Consider the following 27,057-nt stretch of genomic DNA (forward strand, 5'->3'; position numbering starts at 1 on the left):
GATTATAGCTGTAATAGATATATCACTTAAGGAAAAATTCTCAGAGGTATGTTTAAACTGAAATCCAGAACACAATTACATTGAAGCACAAATTGGTTTATTGACAGGATTGATATTGGAGGTGGACAAGTGAAGCCTAAAGAGGGGTGAGGTTACAAGACCTCTTTATAGACTTATGCAAAATATCCTTTCATTTTATAGTTTACAATAAAAATTAAAGATAGTCATTAGTCATGTAATAGGACATAGCAGTCAATGTGATTGATAAGGTTAACCTTACTGATTGGGTGAATTCATAAGCATATTGCAATATCTCATAAAGAGTGGGGAGGATGAAGCAATACATCCCTGTAAAATGGATTCTTTGGATTAAATAAAGGGGTCTAAGAATTGGTGTCTAAAGTTATTATTTTAGCCTAGCTGCTATTTAAAAATCTCAAATTCCCAATGCTAACTTTTAATTCTATGAGGCCAAGTCTACATTCCTGCAGTAAACACTTTCACTTATCTTGTTAGCACTTGTTACATTTGGAACGCCTAACAATTCCTAATGCCTGGTTGTTTTCTTACTTAACCTAGCAATATTGTTTATATAAAACATATTACTGAGTTGGACACCTCCGATTTTCTCCTACATCATTTAGGATAGATAATGGATCTGGATCTGTGAATGAAAATGGATAAGGTTCTTAGCTAGGAAGATTAGATGATGAACATTTGAAAGCATCTCACTGGTTCACCTTGTTAAGCAATTTAATAATTTACATATATTCGTTTGTTTATAAACTTTTAAATAAATACAGAATGTGAATGCTGTTTATTTTATTTTAAAAAGACGAGAAGGAGAGAGAGGGAGAGAGAGAGAAAGCAGAGAACAGCCTGTATTGAGGAGTTGCTTTAGCAGTAGTTACCTAACTAGCCATTTTTTATTATTCCATAAAATAATAAAGGCTGCAATCCTATACTCACACCTTGGAGAAAGTCTACTAAATTAAGGCCTGTAATGTAATAACAACTTTTCAAAGTTGTATATACTAGATGGACTTTGTCTTGATATCAGCATACTAAAGTCCTATTTATGAGAACAGTAGTTTTTTTTTTTTTTTGCTATCCAGCAAAATAGCATTGAATTACAAGATAAGGCCATCTTGGTCTGAATGACTAAAATCATTCTCTTCCAAAATGTGCTTTTGGAAGAAAAAAAATTCTCTTGTCACTTTGCTTCACAAACAGAGTGACAATCCTACAGTTACCCACAGAAGATTTATAAATGAATTCTGTATTTTTCATTCTAATGCCTATATTTAAAACTAGAGTCTATACAATATCTAAAATGATTATTTCCTTGGGTACCAGTCATTTGTTTCGATGTTAAATAGAAAAGTATATGTTGTTTTCAGATGCTATCCAGTGCAATTCTACTTCTATTTTATTTGGAATAAAGTATACAGGGGCGCTTAATGGCAAAGATATTTTACGAGAACTCAGTGGGAAGTTCTGCTTAAAAATCAATGGCAAAAAATATGGCTCCCTCCATTTAACTCTAGGGGTCCTCATCCAAGACTTTCCTGAAATCCTAATGCCTGTAATGGCAAAATAAGAGCTTTGAACTGAGAAGCTGCAAGACACTTCACAAACTTTTAATGACTGTGCAGTGCTATTTAATAGGAAAATAAAAGGGGTGGGGAGGAGGAGTAAGATAAAGGAAAAAAGTGGGAATCTACTATTAAAATAAAATGTTAATCTAATGAATTGGGGCTTCCCTTTAATCATATTAATACTGGTTAACACTTCCATCTAGTACAAAGGCTTTTGACATGACAAAATAAGTATAACAGGCCCTTTTGTCAATACAACACAAATGTCATTTAAACTGCTCAAAGCCACTAAGCTACCCTAAAAAAGATTGATTTATCTGCTCCAATGTTTCTTTGGGGCAAACTTTCCTCAAAACTGAAACCAATTAGTGGGCCTGGCACTTGTAGTGCAGAATGTAGGTCAGCATCAAGTAATAAAAAAGTATTGACTTTTCTCTGTCTGTAAGCAGCATGAAAGGGGTACCATGGCCTTGTCGTATATGAAAAGAGCTCCATTAATTTCACTTATTTCAACAAGGGCTGTCAAATACTAATGCTGCTATTGCACTTTTCACACAAAGTACACTGACACCAGTATTGGCCTCAGTGAAACAAGTTTAAAATATTTCAGCTAATGAAAGGGTCCTATACTATAATTTTCAATTCCCACTCGTACATTTAGACACCTTAAGTAGCACTGCTCACAAGGAGAGAGATGACATGGGATATTAACCATAACCAACAATTACCTCCCAGGGCCAAAGGAATCTGATTCTTATGTATAACCTGATCAAAATAATCATCCAGAATGTTCGGCATTATCTTTTTATGGAACAGCCAAATTCATCAGTTGTAGATTTTATATCAATAAACATTAAAAAAATCAATGACTGATCATTAGGGTTTTGCAAACCTTTAAAAAGGGGCACTTCACAAACTTTCATTGTAGCATCTGAAGAAAGCTGGTGGACTATCAGAGGCTATAATTTAAATACATCTGATGTAACTTAAGTTTTGTTATTAGCAAATGTTCTATATACATTACTTTTCGGCAAAGAAGATTTTATTAACTGATCAAAGAAGGGAACTTATTCTGGTCATTTTGTGAACAGCTAAGAAACTCATTGATCCATAAATGAAAAGGTGATTTTATTTAGTTTTTGTATGCTGAGAAAGAAGCCTTGCACCTTTTCAGTTACTTTATTATATCTTCTATCTATAATCAGCCTCCACATGCTTATGATACTATCCTCCAATTCATCTGAAGCCTGAGTACCTTCCTTAACTGCAATCTCAGACAAAGTGTTTTCCACATAAGGATTTAATGGTATTTTTCAATGAGCTGGAGGACTGCCTCTGAAAGCAGCATGTCTAACTCATTGGCTAATTACCTCCTCCAAATGAAAGTAAAGCTAACAACAACAAAAGATTAACTCTCCACTTTAACAAGACTAACTGACAGAAATTGAGGCCAATTTTCAACTTTTTAATGACTTTATAAGAATGCTTGAATCAACCTGTCATTAATTTATAAAATAGGAAAACTAGAAATCATAAAAGTTTTTGTGTTCTTCTGCATGCTTTCATCATATTATTATATTCTGCTTCATAGTTTATTTGGCTAATGACAGCAAGTGAATGATAACACTTTACAAATATCAGGAAATTATTCTCACAGTGGGAAGTCTTTAGCAACATTAATATTTTTATCTTTCAAAGACAAAAATATATTAATTGCTATTTAATTTATGCAACAGACATTTCATTATAACAAATGTTGACCAAACATCTTAAAAACTAGAAGCTACATACATCTCTCAATGTTTTTTCAATTTTAATTGTTGGTCAATGGTTAAATATCAACTGATACCTCATAACAGCTGATTTATTTTCGCAGTAAGTCATCTTTGATATTGTAGCAGTCAAGGAATGTATATACATATACATATTTATACACAGACACACTGTGTGTGCGTGTAAGTAGATTTATAAATCTATTTCGGTAGCACTTGTAGATCAGAATGAGACTAGAGTTCAGTTCAGTTGCAAGACAAATAGAAAAGTGAGAGGTAAAAGAAATAGTATTAGGAAAAGGGTGAGCTGCTAGTTTTCCATAGAGACATAATGGCTCATGCAAGATTTAAAACATCCATGGAATTATAAGATATGATCATAACTGAACAGTTTTTGAATGTGATCTATATTACATGTGCAGCTAACACAATTTCTTCTCCATGTATCATCATTACAGCTAAAATCTGTTCAAGTTAAGACATTTTCATGACATCATCTTAATTATATATTTTCACTAGATTCAAGGATGCATATAAAGGTATCATGAAAGAAGTTGCTGTCATTGGTGACTCTGCAAAATCTCTGCCTAAGTAGAAACTTCCTTACATATGCTAGTTGGCTTTGTGAGGATAAACATTAAGACTTCAGAAAACAAAGAAAGGCTCATTTTAGTCTGCTGAATTGTGTTTAGCTTTGATATATTATAATATGTTATCATATGTGCTAATACATTTACTGTCAGTATTTCTGGGCCTGTAAGACTGAGTGGAATATATATTTCAATAAAGAAGTAAATTGCAAAAGAATACCTTTCTTTATTTTTCTTATATCATAGACTGTAAAAAGTAGTGTGGGCTATTATTTTGTCCTGGCACTTCCTAAACATGCCTAATATCTATATTTCAACCCAAATTGCCAGAGATAATATTCTATTTTTGGAACGAATGCACTCTTCATTACAACTAAATTAAATTAAGAGAGTGATGTGAATTTCCTCACAAGCTATTTCATACTTGGATACCCTTGAACTTTACTGAATCAGAGCTAAAAAACAAAAGTACAGATGAAATTGTTGGACTGGCATTTTAAACTTATTGACTGTTGTTACTGAAACAGTTTAAGTCTTACAGGATAACTTCCAAAATTATTTTTTTCTAAAAAGAGGATAACAGGTACTTTTTCCTGCATGTTTAATAAATGAAATTTGTCAAATGTAAAATTTGCCACTGTATAATACATATTCTTATTAACACAGTAAGTTGACATGAAATGAGGATTGTCCCTAATATTACTGTTTATACATAAATATGTTAAAAGATTTTGTGATAGTTCAGAAAAGAAATAATCTCTAAGATTTTATTCTTACATTTTCTCACTATCCCTTGACATAATAAAAAGAATAAAATTGATGCAGGATGTGTAAGAAGGCAATATATATTTTCAGCAATTAAACCCCCTCATATATTTGAGGGTATTTTAGTAATAACTTCACTTTTTCCCCCCTCACTGGACCTTGGTATGTCTTAATAACAGATGAAAGTGAAAAAAAAAAGTCCCATAGTTTATACAAGGTAGTTCAGAGTCTGAAGCGGCTCTGAAATACTTTTCAAATGAAAGGATGCTATGCAATTCTGAAACAAATCTTTTAATACTTTCATAAAAAAAAAGGAGGCTATCTGTCAATGTATCAGACATTCTTGCTCAGAAGTATTCTTCTTTAGCTAGATTTCTTTTGTTTAATCTTTAATCTCCAGGTTGTTTATTTTTGTGTGGAAAGACAAACAAACAAGGGGTACCTTTAGACTGATTAGATAAGCATTTTTTTCCCCCCTAAAGAATTTGTGGAATTAGGACATTCTCATGGATTCAAGGCTGGGTAGTCTTCGGAATGTAGTCTTCTGTGGCTCTCCCCATGTTGGCATGGTATCCTTCTTGGTAAGGTGCCAACAAGGCTTCTTTCCTTTGGCACAGCCTATCAGCTGTAGCTTTCCTTTGGAAACCTCTGAACTTTGGAAAGCAGAATCTTTCGTGTAACCCTTGCTGGCATTGGATCCCTATTTTTTAGAAAGTTCCACCATTGTTAAGAACACACTTACAGCTACATTCAAATGTGCCTCCTCATGAGATCTAAATTCCTAAATAGTTGATCTCTATTAATTTTATTGCTCTAGATATTTAGATCTACCTGAAGAAAACTGAAGGCTATCAATAATTGTCATTTAACTGTGGAAATGGAGTCAATGCAGAGAATATAATCCATAATTGCTTTTAATTGCATTCATTTTTCAGATTTAAACATCAGGGCTTTCAGAAAACATGAACCTTTCTGAAACAGAATATAAACTCAGAAGGCTGTAAATGTTTGTACTGTAATACGCTATAATTTTATTTTTGATGTAAGCTATATTTATATTTTTACATATGGTATTTGTTTAAATTTTAGTTGGTAAGTACTTTGACCCAGTGAAAAATGAAGTGGAAATGTTATGCTGAATTGTATATAACCATTTCTGAGAATTACTTATCTTGTTCCATATTTATTCATAATATGGTACACAAGTCAGGAAGTTATTCTAGATTTCATTATTTTGTTTTGTTCAACTAAATCAGTTTTATATATATTATAGAATGTCACCCCAACCACTCATTTAATTTGAAACCTCTGATTATAGTTAGGCTACCCATTCTTTGCCCTGTGTCTCATGTGGTTATGCCAGTATGCACTGAATCCCAAGAATAATCACTCATATGCATATATGTGAATATGTTCTATTGTGAGATGGATTAAAAACAGTATATCAAATGTTACTTTTATTAGTTTTCTACCAAGTGATCAGCTGATAGAAGTAATATATATAACATGCACCCACGCTGACCCACACACATACGTTTGAGTATTTTATCCTAAAAAGATAATATTTCAAAAAACAGCCTAAGCTTTGGGGAAAAACCAATTACAGAAACAGCTTTAAAAATGCCAAGCACCGGGCAGAAGCAATTCTAGATCAGTTTAAAAAAGTGATTGATGAAACTCTAATCTGAGCTGAAGGAACAGTTTCACGACAAGCTGTGACCATTCCCCACACTTCATTAGCTGCCATAATTAGCCTGGTGTTTCAATTTGTTAGAACTGGTGGGGACAATTTTACTCAGAATACAAACATCAAAAAGCAGGGTCTCTTCGACTTCAGAAGTGGCTGATGAAAGGCTTTCTAGTCCTTCTGTTAACTGAAAGATTAATTACAGCTGATGGGAGGCTGCACTTGGAATGTCACTCTGTCTCTGTACATTACTTTTAGCATTAGAAGAAAGACATGGTTGACACTGCACTGCTCAGTCAAGCAGCTTCACATCAGGGCACCAAGTCTGTTTTAATATGCATGGACTTATATTGTTTGATTGACTTGTTCTCTCCTTCCCAAGGACCCAAGCTCTGTCACCAACTAGACTGTATCAGCAGAACATAGAGCAGGTATAATACTAAGGACATGGTTAATTTACACCCACATGGAGCCAACCTCATTATTATCTTGGCTATTTTTATGAAATTATTTCAGAATCTCATCATAGCTGTCCTGCTCTGAATAAAATGACAAAAAAATAATAAACTTCTAGAAAATAGCATTTTTAGAGAGAAAAGCAACTTTATATTATTATAATCCTCATTCAATAAGCATAACACCATCAGCACAGATACAAACAGTAAATGACCTGATTTCTTAGCTCATTGCATTCTGTAAAAGTTAGAAAGTCTTGAAAGAAATATTGTGTGCATGTTTAATAGATCACTTGTCTGGCTCTTAGGATGTGTCAACTAAAAGCTGTTATCTCAATTGGGGTTTGGGGCCATCCCTATCTGTATTCTGGAATAGAAAACAAGAGTATAGCCAAACTACTTCATCAGAAATAGAAAGAGAAAAGCAGCCCAGATTCATAGGCCCTCTTTATTACTAGGACCAAATAAAATATCATAAAAAGTACCGTATGCTAGCTTTCAAATTTTCCAGAGCCCTTCATCAGGCTAGGTGGTACAAAAAAACAGAGATAGCAGGTGACACAGGCCTTAAGAACAAGGGATTGCAGAGTTATTGTATTATTCATTTATAAGTGTTTTGGTTGTTCTTTTTGATGACCTCCTACAGAATGGAGAAACGGACTATGAAAAACTCTTGGTCTCAGCTAGAATCGCTTCATTATCTGGATGAATGCAATGATAGAGTGAAGTGAGATGTTTCTGATGCTAGTTTATATACCTAGAATCCTTGGGGAAAAAAGCAGTGGTTGACCAATCATTGTCAAAAGCATAAAGGGAGCTTTAACTCAGATAAGCTCCCATGTGCTGGCTAGGCAGACAGCAAAAGAAAAGTGAAATATGAGAGTATTTATATTAGCAAAAGCAGAGCTCAATTTTATGTTGCACTATGCCAAAAAATGAATGTCATTATGAACAGCATAACTTTTAGTATTATGAGCTTTCATGTCGCTATGGGTTTTCCTCTCTCCTGGCCTCAATGTGTAGCAGGATTCAGCATATGTTGGGACAACCCAGTATGCCCACAGAACAAATCTGGATGACTTTGCAGAGAGATGAGGAAAGCTTTGCACAAGATGCCTGCAGCCTCTGCTCTATGAGGTCTCCAAAATGTGTGTGCTGTTTGCCAAGAGATTAGCAGTTGTTAACAAGATATCAAACTTTTCTACTCAATCATCTCAGTAAGAAGAATTGCTTGGAAAGCTGAGATCTTTTTGTATGCTAACTGAGCAGTTATCAGAATGCAGATTTTATTTCCATCCAGAACTAACTAGCTTTGTTATTAAGCACTGAAGGTTGGCAATAGCAGACATTTGTCATATAATAGACAAATGACACTGGATTGCTGGTTAGATGGTATAATAAGTACCATATAATTTCTCTTTAGAATCTGTTTATTCTTTGAAATCCCATAGTATTATCAAAGCACAGCATTTTCCTGCTGAGAAATTACAGAACTGAAAATCAGGTTTTATAAAATATTCAACTGGTTGCTGACAAACCCTTTTCAAATATGTTAGAAAGTGCTGACAATGACTTTTCTCATGCAAATAATTTCACTGAATGGCTCAAATCCTCCTAATCACCACTTTATATTCTACCTTCCAAATTATTATTTTTTGATCCAGCAGTAACCTTCAAGAGAATGCTGTTGGGGTGTATTTGTGTGCATTTAGCCTTCTACCTATGATTAGGGAACATGAATGTAATTATGCCACTACAAACATGGTCTGTGTTTTTGTTTTGGAGACAGAATTTTTTTGCTGATTGACCTGTACAGCTACTACAGTGGGGCAAAAAAGTATTTAGTCAGCCACCAATTGTGCAAGTTCTCCCACTTAAAAAGATGAGAGAGGCCTGTAATTTTCATCATAGGTATACCTCAACTATGAGAGACAAAATGGGGAAAAAAATCCAGAAAATCACATTGTCTGATTTTTAAAGAATTTATTTGCAAATCATGGTGGAAAATAAGTATTTGGTCAATATCAAAAGTTCACCTCAGTACTTTGTTATAGATCCTTTGTTGGCAATGACAGAGGCCAAACGTTTTCTGTAAGTCTTCACAAGGTTTTCACACACTGTTGCTGGTATTTTGGCCCATTCCTCCATGCAGATCTCCTCTAGAGCAGTGATGTTTTGGGGCTGTCGCTGGGCAACACAGAGTTTCAACTCCCTCCAAAGGTTTTCCATGGGGTTGAGATCTGGAGACTGGCTAGGCCACTCCAGGACCTTGAAATGCTTCTTACGAAGCCACTCCTTCATTGCCCGAGTGGTGTGTTTGGGATCATTGTCATGCTGAAAGACCCAGCCACGTTTCATCTTCAATGCCCTTGCTGATGGAAGGAGGTGTGCACTCAAAATCTCACGATACATGGCCCCATTCATTCTTTCCTTTACACGGATCAGTCGTCCTGGTCCCTTTGCAGAAAAACAGCCCCAAAGCATGATGTTTCCACCCCCATGCTTCAAAGTAGGTATGGTGTTCTTTGGATGCAACTCAGCATTCTCTCTCCTCCAAACACGACGAGTTGAGTTTAGACCAAAATGTTCTACTTTGGTTTCATCTGACCATATGACATTCTCCCAATCCTCTTCTGGATCATCCAAATGCTCTCTAGCAAACTTCAGACAGGCCCGGACATGTACTGGCTTAAGCAGGGGGACACATCTGGCACTGCAGGATTTGAGTCCCTGGTGGCGTAGTGTGTTACTGATGGTAGCCTTTGTTACTTTGGTCCCAGCTCTCTGCAGGTCATTCACTAGGTCCCCCCGTGTGGTTCTGGGATTTTTGTTCACCGTTCCTGTGATCATTTTGACCCCACGGGGTGAGATCTTGCATGGAGCACCAGATCGAGGGAGATTATCAGTGGTCTTGTATGTCTTCCATTTTCTAATTATTGCTCCCACAGTTGATTTCTTCACACCAAGCTGCTTGCCTATTGCAGATTCAGTCTTCCCAGCCTGGTACAGGTCTACAATTTTGTTTCTGGTGTCCTTCAACAGCTCTTTGATCTTGGCCATAGTGGAGTTTGGAGTGTGACTGTTTGAGGTTGTGGACAGGCGTCTTTTATACTGATAACAAGGTCAAACAGGTGCCATTACTACAGGTAACGAGTGGAGGACAGAGGAGCCTCTTAAAGAAGTAGTTATAGGTCTGTGAGAGCCAGATATCTTGCTTGTTTGTAGGTGACCAAATACTTATTTTCCACCATGATTTGCAAATAAATTCTTTAAAAATCAGACAATGTGATTTTCTGGATTTTTTTTCTCATTTTGTCTCTCATAGTTGAGGTATACCTATGATGAAAATTACAGGCCTCTCTCATCTTTTTAAGTGGGAGAACTTGCACAATTGGTGGCTGACTAAATACTTTTTTGCCCCACTGTATTTGCTTTGCCACAATCCTTGTCATCAATGAGACTCTCTCAATCACCAGGATTAAAGGTAGAGGGAAAAAGAGATGATCATGCTCTATAAATAGAAGCGCACTTATAAAAGTCAGAATTCCAAAAGTTTTATTAGATCTACAGCTGAATCCAGAACCTACTTAACTGTATACAAAAGAATATTTGGGAACTTTTCTTCAGTTATTTTTTGCAAATTGTATATCCCATTGGAATTTGATTAAATGAAAAATTATTGTTAAATTTTTAACTTTGCAACTGATTAATATAACCTGTGTTCTGAAGAGGAATTGTTTTTGTCATTAATTATCTAATTAATTACCAATATTAATAACATGAAAATGTTTCTTTTTTAAAAAAAGGTTAGACTGCCTATTTTGCAGCAAGCCTGGATCATCAATTTACACGTACATACTTTTTCCTAAGATTATTATAAGATGGACTGTTGAAAACATATTTTATCCCAATCAGTGTGCAAAAATAAAATTATCCATAACCATGCCATGTTCCTCTATCATACAGTTTAGCTGTAATGATCCCCACACACTGCACTCGCACATCAATTATGATAATCATAATCACGGTTGTTAAGCTGAATGTTCATTATTATCAGGATGCTGGTGACAGCAGATTCAATCATCGGGTGCAATGGGCAGGCAGTCACAGTCCCACCCAAGTTTCTCCAGACAGCGTTGTGCCACATTAAGCCTATGATGTGTTCCACATCCCACTTCATTTCAAAAGCTGCAGACGGTAAAGGTCAACTTTATGTTCTGTGCAATATGCTTAGGTTCTCTAAATTAATTCTTTGGAGTACTGTCTATTTTTATGCTTTGTAGATAATAAAATTCTATTTAAAAACAAATATACAGGCACAAATAAGAAAAAAGGCTTAGAGCTGGGTGGTAAGTCACCAATAATAAGGTGTATGACATAAAGTACTACCCACAGTAAGATCTTAAAATGCCACTTCCTCATTTGGGGAAAGAAAGAAAACCTCTAAAATTGCTGCCATTAGAAGTCATTGGTCTAAAATCTTCATACAACTGGTTTCATTTTTTTTTTTTTATTAAAGGCTGTGGACTATCATTTCACTTCAGTGGATATGAAAATGTAAGCATTTTGACAAGTGGAAGATTATTTAATGGTTCTTATCCCTTAATTACCTCATCCCAAGGGACGAACCATTGTTGATTACACTTACGGTGCCTAGTGCATTCTTATTTCTAAAACTTCATACTTCCTGTAAATGTATTATTAATCATTTGGGACTTTGAACCTAGAAAACTACTTTCAAGTATAATATCAAGCAAAAAAGTGTTTGAGCAGCATCTTTAAGCAAACTTACCTCATTTGCACTTCCTGGGCCAATATGCAGATTAGGATACAACTATCCTTCAGATTGTGTTTGTCTCTGAATTTTTAAATGCAGTTCTCAGTTCAAAATCACATCCAACATTTGTATGTATTGTAAAATGTCAAACTAAAAAGTGCATATCACAGAAAATTATATAAGAATGTAATGCTAGGGAAATTGTACATGAAAATAAATGTACATTTTTCTATTTTAAAAAAAGACTGCAAAATCATTCTGAAGGTTTATGAAGACATAGCTGAACATGTCAGTTATATTTATTTAGAGATAAAGAGCTAAGACTGATTAAGGAAACTTTTCTTTAAACAATGCACTAAAATAAGCAAACATATTTGTAACGTATCAATGACTTGTTCACATCACATTTTTTGTTATAGACTTGTACATCTGATAGCTTTTCAACAGTTTGTTCTTTTTACCTTTGCTACACGGGCTAGAGATTGGATCTTCAATCCCTTGAGCAGGGAAAAGTGAACCTGCAGTTGCTACCACATTGGCAGTACCCACTGCAGGGTAGGAGCAGGTATTTGGTGAATATTAATGTACTATTTGCTTAATAAGAAAGAGAGCTGTCATCTGGTTCATTCTGTGGCATTTATTGTAAAAAAACAATCCATTGAACTGAAATCCATTGATTTTGGTTCAATGGATAAATCAAACTCTATCTGTTGAACCAATGCTCATTTTTGGTCCAATGATAAAGATGGATCAGTAAATAGTAAAGTTTTTCTCAAGTTGAGTTTGATCCCTGATGACAACTTGTCCATGTTGTTTTCCAGGCAAAAATACAGGAGCGCTTTGTTATTACTTTGTTCTGGAATGTGTTTAACTTCCAAGTTTAGTCATAGCTTTGGGATTTTCTGAGTGTTCCATTCAAATACAAACCAGGTCAAACTCTGCTTAGTTTGTGGAGTCCTTGGTGCTCTCTGAGCTTGGTTGTTTGATTGCAGATGTTTCATTACCCAACTAGGTAACATCATCAATGCTAGTGAGTGTGGAGTTTTCTCCCTGTTTATATACAGTAGTTTGCCCTGCCAGTGTTGGTGGGGGTATGGTTTTCTTCTTGGTAGTTTCTTGACTAGGGTATAGTTTTCTGCTTGATTGTTTGTCTGCTTGATTGTTTGTCTCCTTGGTAGTATATTGTTTCCTGCTTGATTGTTTGTCTGGTGCTAATCCTTGCTTATCTGGGTGTAGGCTGCTAGAGAAGATGTGTGCTGGTCTTTTTGACAAAACTCCCTAGCTGACAGGATCCGCAACATGCCTCTCCTGATGTGATGGGCAGATGTTACTGGGGAGAGGTGGTCCTTCACATATCCTGGTCCCATGCCATGTAGTGCTTTAAAGGTCAAAACCAGTACCTTGAATTGGACCTGGAAGCAAACTGATAGCCAATGCAGCTTGTGAAGCAGAGCTGTAATGAGTGCAGTTCTTGAGGCACACATAACTGTATTTTGCACCAGCTGAAGCATCTGGATACTCTTCAAGGGCAGCCTCATGTAGAGTGCATTATAGCAGTCCATCCAGGAGGTGACTAGGGCATGAGTGACTGTGAGTAGAGCCTCCCAATCAAGGAATGGGTGCAACTGGCACACAACATGAAGCTGTGCAAAGGCCCTTCTGGCCACGACTGCCACCTGCTCTTCGATCAGGAGTTGCGAGTCCAGAAGAACTCCCAGATTGCACACTGGGTCTATTTGGGGTAGTGCAACCCTATCCAGGACCAAAGATGTTAAATCCCCAGATACAGAAGTCTCTGTCTTGTAGGTGGAAGCTAATAAATGCAATAGAACTGTAACTGTACTGTCTCGTGGAGTTCTTTGGGCTGAACCTGACATCAATCTCGCCAGACTGAATATAAACTTCACTTCACTCAGGGTCCTCTGAAGCTGTTGCAAGACCACCTTTGCTAGAATCTTCCCTAGAAAAGGAAGATTGGACACTGGACAAAAGTTGCCCAGTATAGTCGGTCTAGCGATGGCTTCCTGAGGAGGGGTAAACCAATTCATCATGAATTCAGCACTGCTAGAACCCACTCACATGTCACCTCCCCAGGCAGCCTTAGTCAGCCAGGAGGGGCATGGGTCTAAAGAGGGTATGGCTATGCTCACAGTCATAAGGACCCTGTCCACTTCCTCAAGTCCAACAGGTTCAAACCACGCCCAGATAACAGGGCAAGGCTGCACCCGAGGCATCTCCACAGGACCTGTACAAATGCTGGCATCCAACTGAGAGTGAATCTGAGTGGTTTTATCTGACAGATGCCGAGGAAATTCTCAGCATGACTCAAGATGAACCTCAGGGTCCCCCTTACCCAGCAGGGTCCGGGTCATCCTAAATAGGGCTGCCAGTCAGCTATCTGCAGATACAATAAGGGCGGAGAAGGATTGATGCTTCGCCACCTTTACTGCCATGAGATAGTGGCTCTCACCCATGTTTGGTTGAGTTTGCTCCTCGTTGATCTCCAGTGGCACTTCAGATGTCTCTCAACCAGTTTCGTCTTCCTCAACATCTCTGTAAACCATGGAGGGTGTTGGGATCCATGGGGAGGGAGAGGTCGCATGGGTGTGATCCGATCCAAGCCCTCAGCCACCCTCTTGTTCCAAGTGACAACCATGGCCTCAGCTAGACTGTGCAGCACACCATCAGGAATAACCCCCAGTTCCCTCTGGAACCCATCTGGGTCCATCAGTCGCCGGGGATGGACTGATTAAATAGGTCCTGCCTCCCTGCAGTGAGGGGCAATGCCAGAGAATCTCCTGGCCACCAGGGAGTGATATGATCAATATGGAGGGGGGGGGTCAAAGAAAACTTCCCCACTTCCAGATCACATTTCTACTGCTCTAACAGGTAAGACTAGATCAGGTGTGTAACCACTGTCCCATGTAGGGCCCTGGATGACTTGAGATAGACCCATGGCTGTCATGGTAGCCATGAACTCCTGAGCCACCTCAGACCTCACTCCCAGGGAGGCAGACTGAAGTCCCCCAAGACCATAAGTCTGGGGAACTCCATTGCCACCCCTGGGATAGAGTTGAGGAGCTCAGGCAGGGAGGTTGCTATGCAACAGAGAGGCTGGTACAATAGCAACAATCTCAACTTATCCCTAGAGCCCAATTTAAGGAATAGGGTCTCACATCTGGCAACCTGTGGAAGAGTGCCTTGAAAGCCTTAAGAGACTTTCAGATAATAATCACCACAGCCCCACCCATTCTTTTTAAAGAATATATGGTTTAGTAAAGTTTAATAAAAATATCTCAGGATAAAGGATATTTAACCTCTTATTAATTATGGTACAACTGTCACTACACTAGGTTACAGGTTGTCACTATGCAAATAAGTTGTTTTCATTAGCTGCTTCATATAAGACCAAACCATAGTTAACAGTTACATTTCAACTGGCAACAATAGTTATATGTATGAAGCAAATCATGATTTCAAACCATTATTTTTAATTTTGATTGAACAACTTTCCAGTCTGGATTTAACAGAAAACTACTGAATTTTACAAAAAGGTTTTTTTTCCCCCCTTGAATGAAGAATGTGTCAGGAGTCTGGAAAAGGAAAATATGAACAGGGCTTATTCCCTTTTTATCAAATTATGTAACTTCTGAAGCAAGCCATTGTTAAAAAGCCATATGACTGATGTGGTAAAGGCTGTAATTAGCATACACTATGTTTACATTCTCAGATTTAAATAAGACTGCAAACACTAAGCAAAACCGCAGATCACATGAGCAATTTTTAATTGCAATAGATTAAGGAGCTATGGGCTGGATATATTGAAATAGGTCAGTGCCACAAAAAACAATATTTTAATTTGCATTATTTTACCCCATAAACTCTGGATGTAGCCAGCATTCTACAATTCCTGTTTCAAGATGCTCTTCACAAAAACATGTTGTGCTATGTTAACACAGCAAAGTCTGAATATGCCACCTTCTAAATCTGTTGTCAATTTTAGTTCAAGTCGGTAGGAGTTGGGTGGCATATAAATTCTTATTCTTATTAATAAAAAATCAGAATCCATTGGTTCTCAAACTCAGAAAAGCAAGCTGAGAAGCAATTATTCCATTGTTTTCTTTCTACTTCGTTCTTTGTGAGTAATGATCTACAGTATATGAATGTTAGTTTTTAAATTTCTGACATTCTCTCCTGTTTTGAAGTTTTTTTGCTGAAAGTTACTTTTACACTAAAAGTACATCATGGCCAATAATAAGAAATTCTGGAAATGGTTTTAGCAGTTAGACAAGGAAGATGTCTGACCAAACAATATATTTCCACTCATTTGAATTTCTTCATACAAAAGTATCAGCCTGATAATTTTTGTATTCTGTAACAAAAATAATACAAAATAATTACATCTTGCCATTATTGAAATGATCCAGTCAGCATTTTTCCTTCCACTGTGCTTACTTGCAATGTAAACACTATGCTGGGGTGAGAATTGTCTTAAATTATTGTTCAGGTTATCCAGAGAGGGTGAATTCACTTTTGAAGGAAGATGTGGTGAATCTTACTGTTGGTGGGGTGGGGAAGTAGGGAGAAGCTCATCTGTGTTAAGAGGAATTTATTTTCATGTTTACTTTTAGGTTTGCTATTCACAGAGGTGGACCCCACTCAGGACCTTTCTTTACTATTTTTTTCCCCAAGTGAAATAAAAATACAAATAGTTATGGAAACACACAGGATGATTTTGGGCCAGTCTGTTGTTGTGGGGATAAAATGAAAGAAGACCCCATGTGAGCCTCCTTGAGCACCTCATGGAAAGATGGGATAGAAATCTAAGTAATACAGTCACCAAATGGATGGATAGTTTTGCACAGGCTAGGCATTAGAAATTATCTCAGCACTTCTACTCCTGAAGTCTATTTTTGAAATCTGTTGAATACATACACATACAATCATTATAGCAGAGGAGGCTATATTCCACATTCCACATTCAACACCTCCCTGCCTCCTATTATAATGACCTTGCATTATTAGTAAAAAAGTAAAAAGTCCAAGCAGCAAAGAAAGTCACAAGTCACCTGTACCAGGACATTGCAGGAAATTTTTAATAGTGGATAACTTGCAGTGCTACAAGAGAAAATACTGTTACCTCGTTTTTTCTTTTTTAAAAAGTCTGCATTACTTTTTAGTAATTTCTAGTCTCGGTTATTTGGTGAGATATAAAAAAAGAATGAGCTCATATTTTACTCTCCCATGGAATGCTTACTAAAAACATTCTACAGTTTTCCAAATGAGCTGTTTTGTCATTTTAGTAGAAATGGATTCAGTGGAGTATATTTGATTGTTTTTGGTAGTTTTAAGAACTTGCAACTTAGCCTTGGTTATCCAGTACAACTCACCTTGTTTGTTATCCATTTCTCTGGGTGTTCTTCCCGGAAATGCTTGATTCCATAATCTGACTGACCATACTTGCTTGCTCTCTGAATGGATGGAATATATTCGTCTGGCACATTATATGAAAATGGCATAAACCTGAAAAGCAAAACATTATACATAATTATTTTTCACCTTACTAATTAGAAGACATGTAAATTACAACAATAAGAAAAACGTATTTTACAATGACTTTTTCTGCCATAATTATCAGTGTTGCTTTATAGTGTTCTACTACTAAAGCTATAGTAGTAATTGTGCAAACAATAGTATAAATCAGTTAACTATTGAATCACTCATTGGAGAGCACACAATACAAATAAGTTAAGAATTAAATTACACTCAGCTGTCAGTCCCAAGCCAATAGAAAAGTTAATCTAGATATTGTCTCCTGTTGAACTGTACATGCAATTGTGTAAAATTTTGCCCTAATATGCATGATAGAATTATTTTTATTTGACAGAAGTAAAGAAATGTAAAATTGCTCTGAATGGCCTGGGAATTGGATTAAAAGAGGTGTAATATATTTAGTGCAGTAACTGTTTGTGAAAAGTACAATAGAATGAAATACGCATAATGTTTTCTATCAGTCCTAATCCACAAGGACAGATATACTCCTTATGTGGAATATATCAGTATGTAATGCTTTTTTATATATGGCCCCAATTCCTTCATTCTTCTCCTTGTGTTCATCAAGTCATTGAAAACAATGGAACCTGCCCATTCTGGAGTTAAATTAGTGTTTAGTTTAATTAAACAAAGAAAAAGATCAATCCTCGATTACCTTATTTTGATTTCTAAGCTTTTGGTCTTTTAGCTATATTGATACATTCTTTCATTACCTCCTGCTTGGATTTCTGTAGTATGTTTGTGTGGGGGTGCTCTTCAAAATGTTCAGAAACTACAGCTGTTTCAAAATATTGCTGCCAAAGTGCTAACTGTATGACTCCTTTATTGCTCCAATAAGTAATTACTTTTAGAGCTCTAAACAGTTTGGGATCAAGATGCCTAAAGGATCACCTCCATCTGTACAATTGCATCTGCACTTTAAGAGGCCATTTCCATGATTTCATCCAGGTCATGAAACTTCTTTCCCTCAGAGATTAATCAAGAATGTTCCCTACTTTTAGTTATGCTTGGTAGATATTTGTATGTGTTTCTATTAAAAGTGTTGAAAATGAAAAAGAAGATTGTGTATTTGTGCAGAGGAGGGAGGAAAGAAGAAAAGGGAAAATAAAAGCAAGCAAATAAAATAAAATAAAATAAAATAAAATAAAATAAAATAAAATAAAATAAAATAAAATAAAATAAAATAAAATAAAATAAAAACGATATGATACGATACGATACGATACGATACGATACAGACTGGAGACTGGGACTGGGAGAAGCAGCAGACAGCAGAACAAAAGGGCATGTAAGTGAAAAGCTGCCTAAGCAGTAACAATAACTTGAAGGCAGGGGACAAGGTTTGACAGCACAGAGAATAAAGGGGAAGCCAACAGAAATTAATGGGAATATGAGATAATGATGGGAATCGAATAAAGGAGGAGGTAGGTATCCCCAAGTCTGGGTGGCATAAAGCAGAGGAGTCCTCAAGGGAAGTGGATCACGTTGCTCTGACAGACACAGGTCTCAGTATGGTAGAATATCAGCAGTCTCTATAAGTAGTAGAATCAGTGGAGTAGAATTTTGGAAACTATTCTAAGTAAGGAAGTCATAATCGGCTACTTGGCACAGGAATTACTGAGGAAAATCCAGACTACCGCCTCTGAGGTTTAGTTATTTAAATATTTTTAACTTGCTTTATATTACTGATTTATGATGGAGTGCAATAAATAGACTATAGATTCAAGAACAAATAAAACACAATGTTTAGTAAGCCAACCAAAACATAAACTGAGCTCAGTAAACTCTTTAGGCTTGTGTAGATAGGCAGGTCTTAACTAAGTGCTGAAATAAAGTGAATCCTGAACCACTGTAGGAAGAATATCTCATTATCAGACTGCCAAAGCAGAGAAGGACCCATGTTCCATCTCCTCATGATGAAAGAATGCAGTGAAATCTTTCAGCAGCACTTTATAGCTGGGCAGGTACATAACAAAAGGGTTGCTGATATAAATGTAAATGATTGAATTTTTACTTCAAACGTTGATGCTAATGCAGAGCAGAAGCGCATCGTCCTTTGGTACAGCTGTTTCAGGACTACTGCTTTAAATACCATTTCTGAACAAATCTAGCTCCTACATCGGGGTTCCCAACCTGGGGTGCCCACACCCCCAGGGGGTGCAAGTTGGAATTTCAAGGGGGTGCAACAATTTTATGCACTGAGTTAAAAGCTTATTAAGTTCAATCTGTTTACTTGCATTAGAAATTAGACTTCTTCATCTTCAAATGTGATATTACTTTTGTAGGGGGTACGAACATTAATCAAACATTTCCTAGGGGTATGGGGCATAGAAAAGGTTGGGAACCACTGTCCTACATTGTATACTATGAATTGTAACACTTCATCTTTTCCTCAAGAGATGTGCCACATCCAGTACTTCTAGCTATAAGCCTTCATGGGATCATCTTCCATACTGAACTCATCTCTGGGTTTTGCTGAATTGTAATAACTCATATTGTATCAAACACCAATAAAACATTAATGATAACCAACTTAAGCATCCTTCATGTATTGTTTAAGAACATAACACTGCTTCCATCTGTACCAATGACAAAGAGTTATGTTCTGCCAGTTGAGAAATGTGTAATCATAATATTGTTGCTAAGCAAGAGGACATTTACTCAGGTTTCAGACAAGATGCTGTAATAATCTAATCAATATATCAGGGCAATTCCAAATACCCTTGTCCTACTTGACAGTAATTCTGGTTGTGAAAAAAAAACATGTGGATCACCTCCAATAATTTAGCTCACCACAGAGATCTATACAAGCAGGTAAATTGTTAAACTCTTTCTATACAGAAAGTAAAAATGTAGTTTTCTGAGAAGTTATACAGAAAAGTGTGAAAAAAATGGGATGGGGAGGAGAGTCTTATTTTCTGAAGAATTAGCAATATTAAGATGTATTTGCTGTGTACTACTTTTGTAATGTCAATTAAAAAGAAAACCTAGCCTGCTTATTTTAACAAACTTACTGAATTTTATTTAAAATGAAAGAAATTAATATTTTATCAGCTGTAAATTACATCAATAAACCTTCCTTGTGGAGAAACAAATTGGTCTTTATTAGCATCTGGCCAGTCAAATTGCCCATAAAGCCTTCTAAACCAAGGGCTCTTGAAAATTAACAAAACAAAAGCACAGAAGAAGCAGAGCTTTAAATTATACAAAGCTACAGAAGCATGTATATACTCATGGGACAGGTGGCTCTCATATAAGACGGATTATAGCACTTCCAGGGCTAATTTGCACATGGGATGGACATCACACACACAAAAAATTAATGTGGCCCCAATGTCCCTGAGTATACATAGGAGGTACTGAAAGCCGGCTGCTCCACTTACAGTTTTTATCACTTCTGAATTGCATTTTAATAGTACATTTTTCTTTGGTTCAGACATTAAAGAAAATTGGCTCTCTCTAGGGATTGGATGATGACTGAAATGACAAGGCTAGTACTCAGGAATTTGCCTGTGAAAGCATGGGATTTAGGTAGTCTTAATATTCAGAAGTTTTGCTTTTTGTAATAAGGTACACACTGTTGTAAATAATCAATGACAGTGTTACTTAGTTACTATAAAATTATGTAGAGATTCTATTATTTAAAGGATTACCAACACTACTGCTAGAAATTAAACTTAAATTTATATTCCAGGGAAACATTTTATAATAAAATAAACATGGAGAATAGCCAAGATCAGAAAGAGATACTGAAGGTATTTTTGGAAAATTAAAAAATTAATAATCCAACTGTATTTGTAAGTCACATTAAAACATATAATCAATAATCAATAATAGCTGTCACTAAAGTTTGAATATGAGATTGCTAAAGCAATGGGAGCAAATGCTGAATTTAAATAGTTTTAAATGCTTATACAGAATCAGACTTCCCTGTTTAAATTTTGAAACTATACACTTGGATCAGAGAGCTACTTACTTCGACATAAAGTTAAACATTAAGTTAATGTGAATAAGCTGAACATTTTGTGCTTCTAGAAAGTTGTTCCCAAATAAGTGTAAAAAATCATGTGTTTTATTTCACGGCCCTGAATGGGAATTCGATTCTTATAGGATGTGTGTTTGTGCTTCCTAGAACCAAACTCAAGTACTGCACTTTATGTCTTAACAGTGTTCTTTTTTAAAAAAAATCAATAAACTTTTCAAGGAAATATAAGACAGAACTATATTCAGGTAAAGGATAATGCAGTGCTATAATAGCTGCAGAGCTTGCCCCATGCACTATACTATAAAGTGCTTTTGTTTTCTGAAATAATACAATGTACTCAGCATCAAATTGGGAGAAAAGAAACATTTTATATAAAAGATTGCACACATTTGATGAAAAACATGAATCTGAACATAAGTTAGTTGAGAACATTTGAGTAAAAATAAAAAGAGAAGTAAATATTACTGATATCATTGTGGGAATCTGCTTCAGATACCAGGACAGGTAGAAAGCTTAGATAATAACATCTTGCCGTGTCCACTGCCTACTGCAAGGACACAAAAATGACAACATACACACGGTAATGTCATAAGGCAAATATCATTACTTACTTGTGTCCTCATACCTGACACAAGTACATAAGAAAAACATGGCATTTGTGTGATGGTGTTTTAATGCACATTTTGCTTCCCCTACCAGGGAAATACCTACTGTCTTACACCAAATTACCCAGGAGAAATTTGGATGGATGGAGAAATTTCAATAATTTTAATATTTGTTGGAAGATAAATTCTACCAATAACAAATTGTTTAATACATTCCTGATTTAACCTGTTGACTTTATGTAGAGGAAGTCATCATCAAATTAATTGGCAGTAACACACAACAGGATAGAACATCCGGATTTAGAATGGTCTTGGCAAGCTGGAAAAGTAGGTCCAAGCCAACAAAATATATTTCACAAATTCATTTTAGACAGGAAGAATAAGCTGTATAAATATAGGATTAATGTGTAAAGAGCCAAGGAGATGGCCTTAAAACAAATATTCAGAATCCATTACATAAATAAAATGGACAGAAGCATTCCTTAATTCCTGGGAAGGCATTAAGGATGATTCCGCTCTGACTTACTGGGGTATTAGAGGGAGGGGAGGAAAAGCACCACCAGACTTTCAGCTATGCTATGCTATGCTATGCTATGCTATGCTATGCTATGCTATGCCCTCAATAAATCTCAATAAAGTATAGTTTTGGTCTTCCTGTGGAGTCAGTTTCCTGGTCTGGACTACCTCTTAGGGCTCACATAATGAAAGCTGACAATCTAAATAGGAGTCAAGACTGCAATACAGTAGGTAAAATCTAATGATTCTAGATTACATTAACAGCAGCCTAGCATTCAGATCATGGAAAGTAACTATACTTTTCATCATGTTTCAATCAGTTCTTATTGGAATCCTGACACTGCTATTTAAGGATATAATATTTTAGCACTGCTGTTCAAGGATACTAACAGACGTAAGTGTGTCCATAAGGATAAGTGAAGATAGCATATCTTATTAGGCAAAGTTGAAGAAGATGTATATATTTTTATCTAAGTAAGGAAAGATTAAGAGCTGATAAGACAGTCATTATCAAATATTTGGAGGATTTTCACATATATGAAGAAGAAAATTTAATTGAGAGAACTCAAACCAATGAGGTCATATTGTGAAAGAAACTATTTCCGCCAAACATTAAAAAACTCTATGCTGAAAAAAGGCAGAAAATTCTGGCTAGATAACATTTACATTATTGCCCAATTATCAGTTTTTAATATTTTTTCCTTCTCATTTTCTGATATAACTATAAATCATGAGGCTGTTTGATTGTAATACCAGTTTGTAGGAGAAGCAAAAGTTTCAGACAAGTTCCTATACAAGCAAAAATAACAGAGACCTCTTCATTACAGACAAATTCTAGAGCTCCTTAATTATAGAGAGGCTTATTATCTACATCCCCAGTGTTATAAAATACCAGAACTTCATTAGAAAAATTAAGGTGGAAAAATGAAGGCATCACTTTGTAAATTTCCACTGGAAATTAGCTAGAAGAAGCAGAGGAATACTGGATCAAAAGAGGGTAATCATGCTTAACTGTGCCCTAGAGCACCCGCATATATAATACGATTTGCACAGTAACTACCATTCCTATTACTGCTTGTTTGGGGTATTCTGTGTTAATGGGGTTAGCTAATTTAGTATTTTAACTTAAAACGGCTCTGCTGATTAATAAATGTCACACACTGTGCTAGTAATTAAAGGAAATGGAAGAGTTACAAACAGAAGTTTGAATGGTTAAGAAAACATTATCTGAAATATATGATAATCCCTATTTATCAGAGTACAGTAGTAGTCCAGAAAATATGCAAATTGCTGAAGTTAGAAAGCATTTGAAAAACTAGACATCATTTGAAAAAAGTTTTGATGTGAGAGATTGGCTCAACATAGTGTTCAGTGTTCGTTTTACAACTTCCCTTTGCTATTCAGATTTGTGAATACAAAACCAAAATCTCAAATAATTTGTTCAAGTGAGGACAATAGGTATCTGGAGGCATCTCATGCTACATAAAGATAGTATGGGCAAAGAATTTCTTGATAAACAATTCTCAGAACTTGATGTAGGTAAAACTACTTAAATAGTATTTTGACATGACCTCTTTTGGAAGATTGATGAATCAAATCCAGGCTATTGTATTTCACATCCCTTCCCTGCTCCTAAGTAAGCCTCAGTGATGGATCTGCTCTGCAACCAACTGGAAGTGGTAATTAGTACTATCAAAACAGGCCAATCCTACCATGACTAAAAAGGCAGATGCCTCATATAACTGATCGTGCCTTGAAAATGAAGCAATTTATTGTTCAATTTATTATTATTTGACTTGAAAAAATAAGCTATTGTTCAGTTTTGTATCTCAGGTACAAAAATAATATTGATTTCCTTGGATAGCAAATATCATGACAGGTGGGAAGCATTATTTGCCGTTCTACCCCAGGCAGCAAAACGTGACCTGACTCTGGCTGCTGCGTATGTTCAAACACATACAGGCAGAAACATTTGACTGGGCTAACTACCTTTGAAACTTTTGCTATTACAAAATCTTAGGGTGATTAAAAACAATTAATCCTTCGGTATGCAGCCCTAAAGGAAGAATGAGGCATAGTTCCAGTTAAAATTGCACAAACATTTTTTTAGACTAGAAATGAATTTTTCATATCTAAGGGGCTAATTGTGTCTTTCTGAACCTGTTCCTATATTCTAAGGTCCATGATACAGTAAGTTCATGATAAAATTCAACTATTAACCTAAGATTTTCTAGATGATAAAAACATATCTGACAGTATGAAATGTTGAAACAGAAAGAGGTAATCTGAATGATGGGATTACCAATTTAGAGCACATAAAGGATTAGATCCATGCAGGAGAGTGGATGGTGTTCTTAACTTAGATTTAGATGAACTTTTAAGTGTGTCTGTATAAAGATGTAAGAAACTTAGCTTGATATTCATTTTTTTTTTTAATGAATTGCTCAGTTAACAAACTTGACCTGTTTCCCACAGAATCCACGTTTTAAAGATTGAATATGTACCAATATAAACATTCCTGATTTTTCAAAGAACAACAAAGATTTAGCTTCTTGGGAGGACACCTGGACATTAAGAGTGATGCCTGGAATTGTTTTTAATCTTGAGTTGCTATTATTATATTAATGGTCTTTATCATTAATATTCTTTGTTTTTTTAAAATATCTGAATGTTAGCTATCAGAATCTTTGGAGCAGGGCAGAATACAATGCCAGTCAATAAAAAAATAAATAATTTCTGTTTGTTTTTGTACTATATTAGTGTCTTTATAAAAAATGATATAAATAACTGCAAATTAACAAGACAGTGCTCATTGCCAGTGGAATTCCTGCCCCCACTCTCACAATCCAATGTATTATATATGTTGATCTGTCTTGGGCTGCTGCCCTTTCTTATGAAATGACTTTTAGATCCTAAATTTCATTTGTTAAATGGAAAACTACTCAGGACAGACCTTCTGAATGCATTGTGAGTTGTGGGCATACCAAATTTTAATTTTCTGTATGGTGTGAAATTACAATAATTCCTTAAGTATCACCTGTTAATGTGCATTCTTCTTATAATGGAAATAATATATAAATTGAGTGACAGTACAGGCTGGTACTGAAAGCTGGTTGGAATTCCACATGTCTGATGGAGGAGTTGATGGAGTAATTTCTCAGGAGTATATAATTTATTTGACCATATTCAGTGCTGTACAATAATTTGTCATCTGAAGCAATTAATTGGTATTTTTAAATTTATATAAGTATATAAATATACATATTTATATATTTATATTTATATATGTATTTGGAGTTTTCTGAGATATTTCATATATTTATATTGTGAGCCTGTGGGAATGGGCAACAATCAATCAATCAATCAGATTACTACATACAACCAATGAATCAACCCATTTAGAAAACTTAAATTTAAACAGATGTGGTCCCCATTCACTCCAATGAACTAAACAAACTTAAAGCTAAATAGTTCTTTCTTGTGTGGTAGATTAGAGCTTATGGTAGCTGAGTGTGTTGGTCTAAGAAATTAGACATAATGACTTTCAGAACTGAGATCTTCTTTGTTCTATCAGTAACAGTAAAAGAAATAAAAAGCATCAGTATATTAAATGAAACAGAAAAGAAAACAAGTCACATACGCTTCATCATGTATACGGTTTCGCCATTCTTCTTGCTTTTCTTCTTCTTGGGTACGTCGAAGTGAAGAACTCGAGGCTACCACCCGCACAGATGGTTCCAAAGGTTTGAAGCGTTGCTGCAGTACTTCGACAGTATCACGGAAGGGTCCCTGAGAGTTTCAAGTGAAATGGTTTATTTTTGCCTTGTTTTATTTTGGGGGAGCTTAGATTGTATACCAAGAAGAAATAATGTTTGCGATTAATAACTTCATTTTAGAAATGTCCATCCTACGTCTCCAAAGACTAAAATTAAGACTACCATGAATGATCAGCCTTGTAGATGCTGATAATTTCTAAAAAATGAGTCATGGTAGTCTCTTACAATATAAACAATAATGATTGTTCACAGTTTGAAGCTTAAATGTGATTTTTTAGTTTTATTGTGCCACAAGTTTGTTTTTCTCAGATGCGGACCATATAAAGGCATAGATAATATGTTTTTACAATGCCAGAGGAAATTGATAAAGATGTGTCCCAACTGTTTGTAATTCTTTGTAAGACCAGCTCACTTAAATTGCACCCTATAGCATACCTACAAAGAATAGCTTAGAGGATTTTTTAAACTAGCAACTGAAGTATAAATATCATTCCCACTAAATTCTTGCTTTCTGTACTTAAAGAAGACGAAGTTTTTCTACATCAGAAACATTCTATATATATATATATATATATATATATATATATATATATATATAAATGTTTTGTTTGAACAAATTGATTTTTTTAAATGTTAAACAATTAATAATTCCTATTATTAATTTTTAAAAATAGTGTATTAAATTTCTATTATTTTAACCATGGCAAAATTTACTATATTTTTAAACAACTATTATAAAGCTGAAAAACACTTTTGCAATTATCTTAAAGAGTAGGCCTATTTTATATATACCTAAACCTTTTGATAAAAAGCTGCATTTAATATTTAATACAAATAAGCAATTATTTTCTGTACATTGAGTTATCATAGGCCTTTCTATATTTGAATAGCCAATATGTCTTTTATATTAGACCTCATTTCCACAAACTTTAAATGAATTGGAAAAGCACTATCTAGACCATAAAATTTATGGGTGCA

At 35.5% G+C, this 27,057-nt stretch overlaps 1 protein-coding gene across 2 annotated transcripts in view; it reads right to left on the reverse strand.

The window, feature by feature from the left end:
• The window catches only part of SPATA17 (spermatogenesis associated 17), a 92,199-nt gene that overhangs the window by 5,875 nt on the left and 59,267 nt on the right, over positions 1-27,057 (reverse strand). For both annotated transcript variants that reach the window (XM_088146602.1, XM_007423312.3), the window contains exons 8-9: positions 25,944-26,092; positions 17,035-17,167 (exon numbers count right to left, since the gene is read on the reverse strand). In XM_088146602.1, the coding sequence (XP_088002728.1) occupies positions 17,035-17,167; positions 25,944-26,092 (282 nt within the window). The remainder of the gene's footprint in view (positions 1-17,034; positions 17,168-25,943; positions 26,093-27,057) is intronic.

Source organism: Python bivittatus, unplaced genomic scaffold (genome assembly GCF_059951505.1).
Source record: "Python bivittatus isolate LINGU-HERP-01145 unplaced genomic scaffold, Pbiv_v1 ctg000020_np1212, whole genome shotgun sequence".
Taxonomy (NCBI): Eukaryota; Metazoa; Chordata; class Lepidosauria; order Squamata; family Pythonidae; genus Python; species Python bivittatus.